Raw genomic sequence first — 14386 nt, 5'->3', positions numbered from 1 at the left:
GCCCTCCCTTCTCCTTCTGGCACAATTTCCCATCTTTTCAGGCATGGAACACCTGCCTTCAGTAGCTTTCAGTGGCTTCTAGTTGACAGAGCAACTTGCTGTCACTAGAACAGCACCCTCCATCCTGCAGTTCTGCCTGTGCCTGACCCTGCTCTTACCCTGCTCTCTGTCCCATGGCGAAGATCCTTGTCATGCAAACAGCAGATGCTCTGTCTGGGAGGTATTGCTGTGTGTGGTTCCTCTATTTGTAAGAAGTTTCATTTAAACTAACATAACAGGCAACTTGTTTATCAATTCTGGGGGTGGTATTTGCCATAGGTAGTGTCACAGAGACTCACTCCATATAACACAATATGTTGAAGTGGGCCACAACAAGGTTTATATGTGGGCAGGAAAGGCCACTGAAGGCTTGTGTTGCAGTAAATCAAGGGCTGGTCAGGAGGAGACTCGGGGATAAACAAGGGAAGAACCTAGAAGGTATCCTTGCTGGTGTAAATAAGCATAACAAGATGCAGGACAACAGTACAATTCAATGATGGTTTTACAAGCTGTCATATAAGAGGATAATAAGGTATATTTGGAAAAAAACCAACAAAAGCTCAGAAAATTTTGCCTAGAAATATATCAGAGAATGTTTTCACTCTACCAGGTGAAGGTGGTTTAAGACTTATCTTTCTGAGAATATTAGCAAATTTGTAATCGTGCACAGAGCTTACATTTGTGAAATTCAAAATAGTTGATCCTGGACTAGGTTGAGATTGAAATAATCAACCACAATGAAAAAGATTTATACACAGGAATGTTGTATCAGTTTGTTGATGACACATTAACATAGGCTTTTTCTAGTCACTTAAGGCTCAGTGAAATTCACCCTACATTAAAGACAGCATAAAAGTAGAACACTGACTTTCAGCTGGTGCTAAAGATAGGTTAGCACAATAGCAAATACCAGCAACAGAATTAAATCAGTAGTACACACTTTTATGCAATGGTATTTTGAGACAGCATTGGATATTACTTTTATTCTCCATTGGGTGTGGCTAAAATCAATCAACCAGATAGCCAAAAAAAAAAAGGGAAAATAAGTACTGTCTTGGTATATCTATCTAATAATTCTAAAGCTAGTTGTAAATCAGATCTGCTGCTCTCACCCTGGGAGATCACTTAATTCAGAATTTTTAATCTGGATTCCAAAACCTGGCATATAGAATCTGACATATCTCATCTCGCTGGTACACCCTACCCAGCAGAGGAAAGAAAGGAGTGATAACAGTGCCCTTTCTGGGGCAAATCCTGCTATGCTTTCTGAGAGCAAAACTGGCACGGTCTAGTGCTTGGAAAGAAAAAGGATTTTGGAAGCTGTGGAGAAAACACGTCAGCATTTCCTCTATCTGGGGAGATCGCAAAAGTAGCAGAGATCTACTGTTATTTGGATTCTGCAACCTCTTTCTGTCCTGCTGGGAGAAATGGTGGAGCTGGGGTTGTTACCTGAAGTGCCTTCTCCATAGGGCCCAGCTGTGCTCACAGACTGTAACAATGAAGTGTAACATGATGAAACAGCCTCACTGATGTATTCCTCAGTGTGATCTGTTTGCAGACATGTGCATACTTTCTGATTTTATATATGCAAATACGGAGTTTGTACAGGCAACAAGGAGTAGGTAAATCCCACAGGCACTCTTTATATGCCAGAGGCACATTTTTTCCAGTTTCCTGAGCAGTTTTTGGAAGCTTATGTCTGATGTCCAGGAGGCCACAGCATCTCCTTCAATTAGTCCCATTCCTGACTTGCAAGTTCTGTCAAATGCAATAACCATAATTTGGGAACTACATGCAGTTTTTAGCAGACATTATGTAAGAGAAAGGTGGGGCCACACTGTGTAATATAGAACCATACGAAAACCCTAAAATTCTTATAAACTGTTCCACTTCAAGCCAAGCCAACTGCTGTGAGGCTAATTCCTCAGAAAATGTTCCCCAGCTGTCCTGGGGAAGGCTCTTGTAATACCCAGCGAGAGGTGTCTCACACCTTCTGGAGCACTTGGCAGCCTCGTCAGCAGGCTGCATGGTTGGCTGGGCCAGCCAGCCTGATCCTGTGAGGGTGGCTATCTGTGTCTTCTGCAGTCTGGTGTGCAGATTCCTTTCTTTAGGAAACAATTGTGTCTTATCAGCCTTGTTCTCCTTTGGCATCTTGTAATGTGAACAGACTGCTCCACTTTTTCTTTTTTGCTTTCAGATTTCAAATTCTTTCAGACCTTTTTTTTTTTTTTGGTTTTGGGGTGTGTGTGCTAAAACCCTGCCAAAACTACCCCAAGGGATACAGTGACAATTATGTTTTGTTTGTACTACAAATCCTGTACAGTATCCTCTTTAAATGTATTTATGTTGTTTCATTTTGGAACAGGATTAGGATGGAATGTAACCTATTGTACCACAGCAGACGATCTGCACTTCCATAGATAGCGTGAAGTTTCCCAGTTACGTCTTGATACCTCCGAGGCAATCGTGCAACAGCTTTTCTAGTGAATGCACATCAGCAACAAAGATGATTTTGACACCCTTGCAGGGACTGTTTCATCTTACCCCTCTCTTCCCTCACATAAAATTTGCTTCTCCACTACTTTTGTAGGCTAAGACAAGCCAGCCCCAGGAGTCAGTGGAGGAGCAGATGCCTTAATGTGAAGTGTGTACCTCAAAACATGAAAACCAGCTGTTAGGTGGGACTAGTTCATACTCCTTTTGCTGGGGTCATGAAAAGGGAGTTTGTTCTCCTGTCAGCCCCAGGAGAAGGGGAGTTGTGAAAACAACTTTTGTTGGATGCAAAATGTTTATGGGGCTGAAAAAAGCTAACTGGAAAATGTTTTCTTCTCCTTGCCTTCTTCTCTCCATCCTGCCCTCCCCCAAACACCTTTGACAGCCCTGTGCCCATTGGGTGCTCTGGCATTCACAGTTTATGTTTCACAAATAACAAGAAGACTTTAAGAGGAGCTTTTGGATTTAAAACACCCACAGTTTTCTCATGGTCTGAATTTGGCTTGTCCCTAACAAGGAATCAAGAGCTGCCATAGAAACTGGCTTGTGACTGACTATTCATTTTGGACTCCCAGTGTTTTTGAATTGTTCTGATTCTTGACACCGTTAAAGCACATCTTTGTTTCTGGATATGCTGCCTAGCACATGTGCTTTGCAAAAGCTGCTTCCTTCAGACAACTCAGCTGCTGCAGTGCATTTTTGATGGTCCTTTTTCACCTGGCCTTGAGGCACCTCTTACTGCTTCTTCCTATTTTCTGAATAATGCTCTCTGGGGAATTATTTAGAAAATCTTGGGGAAGAAATCCTGTCCCATTCTGGGGGGAAAGGAGCACAGTCCTGGAGTTTCAGGTTGATGCTGCACTCCTGCTTCTTAGAGATGGCAGGTAGGGTTGTGGTGGATCTTCCTCTTCCTTGCCCTTTGGTAGTTCTGGTTTTGCTGCTTTTTCTCTCCACACAGTTAATCTTCAGGAGATGGAAGCAGCTGAGGGAAGGGCAGGAGGCAAAATGTTGTGTTTGGGCCCTGCTGCTTTGGTTCCTCTGATGTCAACATGCTAGCATTTCCCAGTTATTTCTAGGGCTGTGAAACCAGAAGCTTTCCTGATGCTCCATGACCTCCTCAATATCTCATAAATCCCAACCCCCTGGGTTATGTGTCTGAATGGCTGGTGGGTGTGCCCATTGCAGGGACAACCTGCCTTGCTTTGATAGCAGGCACGTGCAGTGTGCGAGTGACTCTCAGTGCTATGCCAGACTGGGATAATCTCTGGAGGCTCCTCTAGATTTCAAGCACACAGGCAGGGAGGTGGGATTTGAAAGATTAAAATGGCAGGCTTAGTTTTTGGAGCAAAAACTTCTTGTTTCTCCTGCCAAAGCAGGTTTTTGAGTGGGCTTCTGTCACTAAAATTCAGATTAAACTCACCATAAAAAGGATTTTGCTGAGCCACCCATGGACCAGCCTAGATGTAGATCTCGGCTTCTTCATCTCATAAGCAAGTTCTTGTCAGTTTATGTTCATCCTTTTGGGAAACTGTCTTGTTATCAACAAAACTCATTAGCATTTTCATTCGCGATACTGATCTAGGGCTGAAAATATCCTGGACTCTGTGAAAACAAATTGAAAACAAATCCAAACCAAAACATCATCCCTAACATCCTCTTCTTTCAGGAGGAGTGCAGTGCATCAAGGCAGAGTCACTCAGGTGCCTCTCAACTGTGCTACTTTACCATATCACTTTCCTGAACTGGACCTGTTCTTTGTGTGCAAGAATGATCCTTGGATGGAGAACATGGCTCCAAGGCCACGTAAAGCCTTGTAGAGCACACCCTGCAACTTGGGAGAGCTCTCTTTTGGGAAGAGAGAAGGTTAAACTAGGACTGCTGGCCAGATGCTGTGCCTGACTCCCCCCAACTGAGGAGACATGAGTCCAGGCAGGAGTGACATGTCCCATACAATGCTTTTTTTCTGGGACAGAAGCAAACTAAAGCACAATGAGCAGGTGTTCTAGATCTATCTTAGAGGTGTAAACTAATGGCTGAGAGGGGAGGTTATGTGAAGGGTTGCCAGTGTTATAAACTTGAGAATTCCTGCCCCTCAGAATGGCTCTGCCTGAGGCTTTTGCTTTCTGCCTCTTACAGATGATGTGTATGCATCTGTGAGGCTGTGCTGTTTGCAGGAAAAGCAGGAAAAAGCCTCTGAAATAATAGAAAAGGATGTCCTATACGATGAGTGCAAGGAGGGAACAATCCCAGCTGTCACAGGCATGTAGCCTTTAAGACGTTTGAAAGCAATGATATTTCATGAAGAAGAATCTTGGAGTAAGCACTAAGCAGTTATTGTTTCTGGTCTTATAGATGACCCAGGAATGTGCTGTTTTTACTGGCACTCAGTGAGACAGCTCTTGGTTGGGAGCTATCCAAGGCTCCTGGCATGGCTTCGGCATTCCTGCAGATTTGACACAATGATTTTAACCAAAATCCCACATGCTTGATATAATCACTCAGTGCCTTTAGAAAGGATTTTATACCTAATATGGACAAAAAAGGGCTCTGCTTTTTCAGAGATGTGACGTGTAGTGAGCAGGTTCGGATCCAGAAATAGACTCATCTGTATTCACTTAGCTTTGGTATTTTTTTGTGGTCTTTATTATAACAGGCAGGCACCTGCTGACTGTCCAAGTCCTGATTGCAATATTCAGATTTAAAAAGCACAGCTACCCCTCAGTTTCTCTCGATTGTCATCTCTGTGGCATGTGAATGTCAAACACACTGCAGGGAAGTTAATCACTGTATCAGCAGAGTCTAATGATGATTTAAAGAGAAAAATACACTGAACCTCTGTGTTGATACAGAGGACATCGTCAGCCACTTTGGCTAAATGTACAAATGGGCAGAAGCTGATGGAAACAGTGACTGAGCTCCTCTATCGTGGAGTGGTTATTGATGGAAATGGTTCTGTCACTGCTGCACATCAGTAATGTACAGCTGCACAAAGAGGCTGAGTGGTGCCAAGTGGTTCTTTTACAGTCACTTTTCACTTCATGCAACACAGACATAAGACACAAGGATGTAGGCAGCCTCCTTGCCTATTGTCTCAAACCTCCCTTTCAGCTTTTTGCTGCTGAGGTTCTGGGGTTTGCCAGTGTTCCCACTGCCGTTCTGTGCTGTGATGGATGTAGCTCCTGGATGAGGCAGCGCCAGGGCTTCTTTGCATTATATCTTGGGATTGCATGTGACTTCATCTGAAGTCAACAAGCTGCCTTGTTGAAATAACAGCCCCCAGGAAGTGTGTGCCTGCTGATCTGGTGAAAATCAGTTGCAACTACACAATACTGGAATGCTACATCGCAGCTTGTTAAAAATACAGTGGAAAACTGCTATGCATGGATGTCACTGCTGCCAGCACACACTGTACACAGGCAGACCAGCTCTCTGCCCTGAGGACCTTGCAGTGAGGGTGTTTTTTCTGAAGTGCTCAACATTGGCCTAATTCTACTTCTTTTCCAGTAAATAAGCTGAATCCAGCTGAATCCAGCCAGTGGCTATATCCATCTTTCACGCACAGTACTGGTGGGCCTTCTCTGCAGTGGTACAGGCAGGGTAGAAGAGTCCAGTACGCTTAGGAAATACTATTTGCTTTTCTATGAAATATCTTACATAGGATGGTTATAGAGGATGATCTTGACAGGTTTTTTTGGGGAGGGGGCTGGGGGGATGTGCATCATTGATTCATACTTGCCACTGTTTGAGTTTCATGTTTATCATGAGTTAATTGGAGGAAGTTAATGATTTGCTCATGCAGCTTGCCTTTGTTTAGGTCTGCGGGCTTGCTTTCTGTATGTTGAGCTCTCTCTGAACACCATGGAGTGAGTGGGGAACTGAGGCCATCATAACCTTCCTTAGCATTGTAGATCTCCTGTCCCAGCACAGGGCCCTTGGGGTGACCCCACTCCTCATGCTGCAGCAGGAGCAGAGGACAGAGATAGCAGAGGCATGAGTTACAGTCCTAGTTCAGTGCTTTTATGGCTGCAAGCTGGAGTGATATTGGACTACAGCTCCAACGCGCTGTGATTTCCAAAGAGGATAAGCCCTATTTACACTTTTTAGCTTCCTGTCTTATGGAAGAAATATGATGCTTTTCCAAGAGCAGCTATTTGTCGGAGAAACAGTGAAAGACGTCACATGATGGCCAACTGTGTGATCAGAGAGAGAAGTGTATTTCCTTATGACTCCAATTTAATATATAATTTCTATCTCCTTTTTGCTGTTATCAGCCGAGTGGAAAAGGCCCACGCCTACCTGAGGTTTATTGCGTCATCAGCCGGCTGGGATGTTTTGACTTATTTTCCAAGGTAAGAAGATACTTTTTTAATATTGCTTTTTAATTTGATTGTTTACTGAGACACATCTGCAGTGATGAACCAGATGGGAAGAATTTCTTCCTTTGATGGGAGATAACTATTTTACAGTTGCTATTTTGGATATTCCATCCCTATTGTTGGGTTCATCAAAAAATCTTATTACTTCTGTGACTGAGGCAGAATTTGATTCAAAAAACATCTGGGTGTCTGTATGATCTGGCTGCCTGAAGTTTTTTCCATTGTTTTCTACAGCCGTTCTGTGTTGAGCTGTAATTCTTGGCATCTATAGTTTGAATGATGGGCCAGTACCACTTTTCCTCCAATACCCCATGGAATGATGAGGTTAAGAAAAAAGACTATTTGATATGTGAATTCTATATGCTTAACACTACTGACATTTTTTTTTATTCTAGGACGCTAGGAAAGCATGGATAATCTTTAACTGACCAAATCTTAATTGATAAGGTTTTAATTTGCCAGATATTTTCACTTCAGATATGGGAAATCTCAAACACCTTACACAGATTTTTCTTGTTCAGTCATATAGAATAAATTGAAAAGAACATGTAAATCACTGAACTTAATAAAAATCATAGCATTTATATTGTTCATACAATCTAATGTTCATACAGAATCTTATCTTCAAAGCAGCTTTCAATCTTTTCTAGATAAAACTTTGTTTAACACAAACCTTGTGTGAAGAACAACAATTGGGTTGCAATAGTTAATTGCAATTCTGCTTCTGACATCTTTCATAAAGGTCTGAAATAAAGGGTGTATAACAGTGTCTCTTAGACATAATATGTATCTAAACACAGATATCTGTGAGTGAAACAGAATGCATTGTTCTGGGAGGATCACACAGCTCACCAGACTCCTGGTATGGACAGATCTCCTGAGGCTCTTCGTTTGCTATTATGTTATTATCTAATTTTGATAGTGAGCTATTTTTTCAAAGGCAAACTTGGGAGAGGGGAAAAATAAGAAAAAAAAAAAAAGGAGAAAATGTAAGTATCTTCCTTACAACCAAGTATCACTGTAGCTGAGGTGTAAGGTCAGACAAGGAACGTCATTGCACAAAAATTGCAAATAATCTGCTTTTCCAGTTCAGTCTGGTCACCTCCCAGTGGCACCGTGCCAGGGTGGGAACAGGGTGTTGGGCACACGGGGCTGACCCCAGCCCTGGGCTGGATTTAGTATGGCTCCCTAGCACATGCTCCAAGAACCACGTTTGGAAAGGGGTTGGAGGAAACAGTTGTTAAATGAAGGAGGAAGCGGTTGAGCCTTAGTGTTCCTGTTGGTTTTGAAGACAGATGTGGTGTGGATGGAGACACAAGTTCTTGAAAAGTGAGACAGTCTTTGTTCAGCCTGGTAAGAGGAACCTTGGTTGTCCTTAGATGATAAATCTGGTGAAAAGAGGAAAAAACTCATGATGGTGCATTTTTCTGAATTAGTCAAAACAAGGAATAGTTGTCTTTACAGTAAAACGTGGGCGATGAAAGACCGCGGGTTATTAAATCTTGGATATTATTTATCAGAAAAACAAAAGCATTCCTCTGTTTTAAAGTGTTTTTCATCCTATTTCTGATAACCCTGCATTATTTTCATCATCTACATCTTCCTTTTATGCTCACTCACTCTTGTAATAGCTATTGATAAGACAGACTTGAGAACCACAGATATCTTAACTTCCAGCCGGTTCATTTGGTCATGGTTTCAAAAAATATTTTTAACCATTTTATCTCTTGAGATCTCTTTTATATCTGTTCAACTTCTATTTGGTTTAAATACTCCTCTTTATTTGTGTTGTGAAGGTTGTTGGGGCAGGCATATGACACACACATGACCCCCCAACTCCAGCAACTAAAATATCAAACAGTGACTGCAGGAAAGGAGATGGGTATTGGGCACATTACAGCTGTGTGCTGACAGGGTGCAGGAGCACCAAGGAACCTGGGGCACAGCCCTGGTTCACTACTGCATCCCATTTGGGCATCTGGTTTTGTTTGGTGAGGTTAGTTATGCTGCAAATCACATCAAGAATGAAATTCATGTCCTCATTTATGCTTATCTGCCACTTCCATGGACTTGAATAAGAGTTATGTATATAGGGGCCTTTACTATGTTGCAAGGAGGAAGGGGAAACCATCCACTAGCAAATGCCTCTGTTGGCATTTGGTGTCACCAGCTACCATTGCAATTCACCAGCTTGTGCTTAAGTATCTTTTAATGTTCTGTTCCAGTGAAAATAATTTCCAAGAGAAACAAGAGCAAATGCCTGGCTCAGACCCACTAACTCTTGTATGGCCTTTTGCTCTTGAGTGGTGGTTAAAAGATCACCATTTCAGGTCAAACCACTAACTGCTTTGAAACTTGCTTTCTCGTCTTCTTTAGGTTTATCATCTATATGCTCTGTCTAATGTGGGAAAACTTAGCTGTGATCTAATTTATGTTGGCCCATGTGACCAAAGAGAGAAGAAAATAATAGTCTTCTCTCTAAGAAGTTCCATCTGCCTATTTCAAAATTAGCTTGCCTGCTCTGCACTATGTCAAACAGAAAATGACCATAATGCAGGCACCCAGTGTGAACAGCTGGGCAGGCTTCATGAGGCTGCTCGTGTCTCTCCAGCTCAGCACAGACTGTGACATGACAGCCACTGCTGGGACCCTTTCAGGAGCTCTTTCCTGGTAGACCTCTATCATAGTGTGGCAGCATTGCTTTTCTTGATGCTCTGGCTTTTTCCTGCCATCTCAGTTGAAATGGAAGGGATGCCCAGGGTAGAAGAAAGTGTTTCTCCTTAATACAAATTTCAAGATGTACCACTGAGACATGATGTTGACCTTGCCTGTGATCATGCGATTTGTCTTCATCTTTCTCTCCTTCAGTTCACCCTGTTATTCAGGCAAAACCCCAACAATATAGATCCCTTTTGTCATGCTGAGTCTTCTTTCTCCTTTCTAGATTTGCTCATTCTTCACTGAGTCTGTGTTAACTGCATTCACAAGCAGGCTCTATTTTGTAACCGAAAAATTCATCATTTTTGGGGTATGATCCAATCCCCTGGCCTTGATAGTAGTGAAGAAATGCATGGCAGAGAATTAAACTTAGATGTGCCACATGTTTAGGCCCATGTGAGTTAAGAGACACTTCAAAAGTGTATGTGATGCTGACAGGTTCTGTTTCTTTCTCTCTTATGTCTTACTAATGAATTAGATCCTGGATGAGGTTGAAAGGAGACGGGGAATATCTGCTGCCCTGGTTTATCCATTTATGAGAAGTCTGATGGAATCTCCTTTTCCTGCACCTGGAAAGACAATCAAAGTCAAAACTTTTCTGCCTGGAGCTGGAAACGAGGTAAAAAGCAACTGCAAACATTAAAAGTCTTCCCCCTTACCACTCCAGTATTAAACAGCAAAAGAAAAACAGGAGGAGACATACAGATACTGCAGGGATGTGAGATGGCACACCCTCAAACTGAGCAGTGCAGGAATTGCACCAGTGTCGATATGCTAATGCTAGATTATAAGCCAATTTATTGTTATTTATTTATTATTTCATGTTTATTAGTAGGTTGGGTTTAAGCAAAAAAACCCCCAACACAAATGTCCTAGTATGGCCTGACCTAGTGTAGTTCACACAGACTACAGCATTGCTGGGCTTTATCACAGTGATAACAGGCAAGTGTGAGTTTCCCATGCTGTCTGTACTTGAGCAGTTCAGCAGCTGGTTGCTATTTCAAAACTCATTACTGCTGGTTCTGGCCATGGTAGGAGTGACCAGCAGCATTTAAATGGTTCTTTGTGGTAATAAGTATCCTTTAACTGGCCCTCAAAGAAAAGCGTGTCATGTAAAAGTTTTTTTGTGGATGTGTGCACATACATATAATAGATATAATTTCTTTTTATTACTGACTCAAGTAGCTAGAAGCCTACCATTATACAACATATGCCTTACTGGACAATGGCAATATAGATGAAAAGTTTTTGTAACTTGAGGCTGTGTCAAATTTTGCTCTTTGCTTGCCCTTATGTAAGCATACAGTAGCTCCCCTCAGATGGGCAAGCATGTAGAGTGGATACATTACTGAAGATAGGAATAGAATTTGTCCCAGTTGGTGAAAGCAGTTAAAAAAAAAATCCTGTTTAAGAGTTATTTTGCACTCCTTAGGGTTAGTTTTACAGTACCTTTACTATTTTTACATTAATATCATATTTTTTCTAAATGTAAGGCCACTGACTTCAGTGGAGTGGGCCTGTAATGCCAGTTGGTATGAAATGTAAAGGGTTCCTTGTGTAAGTGACTTTCAAGGCACATTAAAGTTACAAGTGTTTCTGCTGGAGACGCAACAGCTGAAAGGGTGATTGGAGTAACAGTGGAAAGATCTGATAATTCTTTTTCGATGTGAATATATCTGGGAACCATGGATCTGCAACTTCTCTATCCTCTGCTCAAGCTCCTGAACTCTCCCCCCCAAAAAATTGAGATAATTCCAAGCAAACAAACAATTCTCTTCTGGCTGAGCTTTGCCCTCTGTTATGCTAGTACAAACTCGTTATTTAAATGGAATGCACTGGCTTAATTAGGAACAGAATCTTGTCCTTCCATTGTGGCTCCTCTTGCCTAAACAAAGATGATGATTAATTGGGAAGTAGACAGTATATTCCTTTGTGATGAGCAGAGTGAAGCAGAAGGCTTTGCCAGGCAACAGAAAACATCCATGGTATTTGTAAAAGCTGCTGTAACTTGCATTGCATCCTACCCCGCAGCAACATTTTAGTGTTGGAAGTCTTTCAGTAAAATAAGCTCTTTGTGATTTGGCACATAAACTTGATTTGAGCTTGCAATCCCAATGCTAAGGAATGGAGGTGGGCACCTTTCCTGGCTATGAGGAAGAGGTAGGCAGGCAGCATTTCCCAAGGAGGCATTCCTGGTACACCGTCACTCTGCAACTTGTTTCTTACTGCTTTTTGGGGAAGCAGCTCAGTGATGGGTGTCAAATATTCTGGCATCATAATGTTTCTGTATTTCAGGCTTAAAAAAATCAAATCTGTATACACAAATACTGTTTGTGAGGAATTTTGTAAGGCCTACTCCAGTTTAAACCTGATATGGCATGCTTGTGGAAAATGGTATCATGTGCATGAAAACATAAAAGTAGTCTAAAATGATAAAGTGATGGTGATTTTTGGACATATGGGAAGAAGGAGATGTATATATGTTCCTGTTAATATGTCTTTAGAGATTTCAACACAACTTCAAGTTGGACAACTTTTTCCCTTTCCCTTCTCTTTCCTCAGTTCCTCAATAGTCCATCATTTGCTCTCTCGCGTTTCATATTTTTCTCCTTCTGTTACTCTCTTCATGTTATTTTTCCCTCTTCTTTTTTCTGTCCTCTGCCTTCAAGTTCCACATCTGAGCATGTCAATTGCAGAGTAAAAGGAAGATATAATAAAGGAATCAAGCAAAAGACTTTTGAGAAAAGGAAGGAGAGGGCCTGAGGTCATGGATGAAGTATGAAAATTAGACTTTAAAGGGATGTCACAAGTCACCATCTAAGGCCTTGTCCTGACTCCCCAGTTAAGTATATATATATATATGTACATAGCTTTATATGAAAAGATATATGTGGAAAAAAAAAGGTTTTAAACATTATTTAGTGAATTATGCATCATGGAAGAGTGGAAATTGAGTAGATTTGGTTTAAATTCTGCCTGGCATTTTAGTTTGGTCCCTGGCTCCTATCTAGATGTTAACATGAATTGCTAGCCAAGCTTAGAACCAAATTTACATTGTCTTTATGACTGTTTTAACCCTGTAAACTTCCAGCTCCAGTGTTTCCAGTTGTTACTTGTTTCATACTGTTGACTGAGCCAAGCTTTACATCTTTCACAGTGTTTAGAAGGGAGAAATAGGCTCAGAAATGACAGCAATGCACACAGCTGTATTCTGGGAAGAATTACTTGATAGTGAATTGTGCAATATGCCATTTCTGTGGAGTGCTTTGCCTCCAGCCTCAGTTTGCCAAAGGGGACGGGGTTCATTCCCTGTGTCCCCTCAAAAGGAGAAAGGAAAGCACGGAGCCGTGCCAGAGGCCCAGGCTGGGGTGCCGGGCATCCCTGGCACTGCCAGCCCTGGCCAGTGATGCTGACTGATGTTTTTTGGATGTGTTCAGGTCATTGAGCTGCGGAGGCCCATGGACTCGCGCCTGGAACACGTGGACTTTGAGTGCCTTTTCAAGTGCCTCAGCGTTCGTCAGATCATCCGGATCTTCGCTTCTCTCCTGTTGGAGCGGCGTGTGATTTTTGTAGCAGATAAGCTCAGGTAAGTGGCAGAGGGACCTGAACCAGGACAGTTCAGGACCATGCTACCTCTGGATACAAGAAGCTTTATGAACTGTACAGAATGGTTGTCAGCTGTGAGGATCCTCTCGCTGTAGAATTTAAATGTCTTTTTACACTAATGGAAGTTATTTGTGTCATAAATATGGGGCACACATTCGCTAGTGATCACTAGCTAGAAGCTGTTTGTCTTACTTTCCCATCTGTAAAATACATATTCTCACCTGCTTCATAGTCAGCAAATGTTTGCACAGCATTTTGAAGCAATGGGGTTCTGGCAATATTTCATTTCAGGTTTTGGACACAGAGTACTCATAAACAGTATCAGAGGGTGCCACCTTGCAGCCATGCAGTGCAGCGAGGCAGGGAAGTGGGGTGCTGAGAGTTCCCCTGGTTTACTCCATGCAGTACAGAGAGTTTATAACAGGGTTAGGTTTCAAATCCTGCACTGCCAAACTCATCCAGTGGAAGTGTTAAAATGCTATCACGGTCCATCCCAACTAGTTAGGATATTTTTCCTGCTTCTCACATGTCCTGAAAACATTTCCTTTTTTAAAGCTCCATCTTGGGCTGCTTGCTACAACCTTTCAACATAGCTCTTGCTTCCCTGCCCTTTGATTGCAATCTCCCCTCTGGGTTCCTCTGAAGCATGAACTCACCCCAAGGTGTAAGGAACAAGAGCAACAGGTCACAACTCTACATGGCTTTTCCCAAGGAAGGGAGCTCTGTGTAGGCTGCACCCCTGCCCCACAGCAAAGAATCGTCCTATTTTTCAGATGCCTGTGTCCAGGCATCCATATAGAAAAGTATGGACACTGTAAATAAGACATTCTTTGCTGTGGCATGATAAATAATAAAAGATGGCAAATAAAAATAAAGACTGTAATTTATTAGACTCGGGAACATGCAGCATCTTTTAAAAGGACACAAAAGACTTTATGCGTGGTTAAAAAACACAGATGAACCTACCCAAACAAACTCTGTTAAACACTTTATCAGTCCCGACCTTCTCTGAATGACCGCCAGAAATAATAGCTGCACTTAGTGGCCGCCAGTGTATATAATAGCAAAAATACTTTGCATAGTAAAAGCTTTACAACCTTTAGGGGAGAATTTCTTAAAGCTGCAGACCCTTCTCAGGTTATAAAGTTACTTCC

The 14386-nt window shown here is 42.1% G+C and overlaps 1 protein-coding gene across 6 annotated transcripts in view; it reads left to right on the top strand.

Annotated features, from left to right (window-relative positions):
• Positions 1–14386, top strand: part of ST5 (suppression of tumorigenicity 5) — a 135249-nt gene that overhangs the window by 96787 nt on the left and 24076 nt on the right. For all 6 annotated transcript variants that reach the window (XM_018076088.2, XM_018076090.2, XM_018076093.2 and 3 more), the window contains 3 exons: positions 6804–6881; positions 10105–10245; positions 13064–13212. In XM_018076088.2, coding sequence (XP_017931577.1) covers positions 6804–6881; positions 10105–10245; positions 13064–13212 — 368 coding nt within the window. The remainder of the gene's footprint in view (positions 1–6803; positions 6882–10104; positions 10246–13063; positions 13213–14386) is intronic.

The sequence above is a fragment of the Manacus vitellinus genome, unplaced genomic scaffold (genome assembly GCF_001715985.3).
Source record: "Manacus vitellinus isolate BGI_N305 unplaced genomic scaffold, ASM171598v3 scaffold_30_pilon, whole genome shotgun sequence".
In the NCBI taxonomy this organism is placed as follows: Eukaryota; Metazoa; Chordata; class Aves; order Passeriformes; family Pipridae; genus Manacus; species Manacus vitellinus.
The sequence above is the reverse complement of the archived record's forward strand: the minus strand, read 5'-3'. Positions and strand labels throughout refer to the sequence as shown.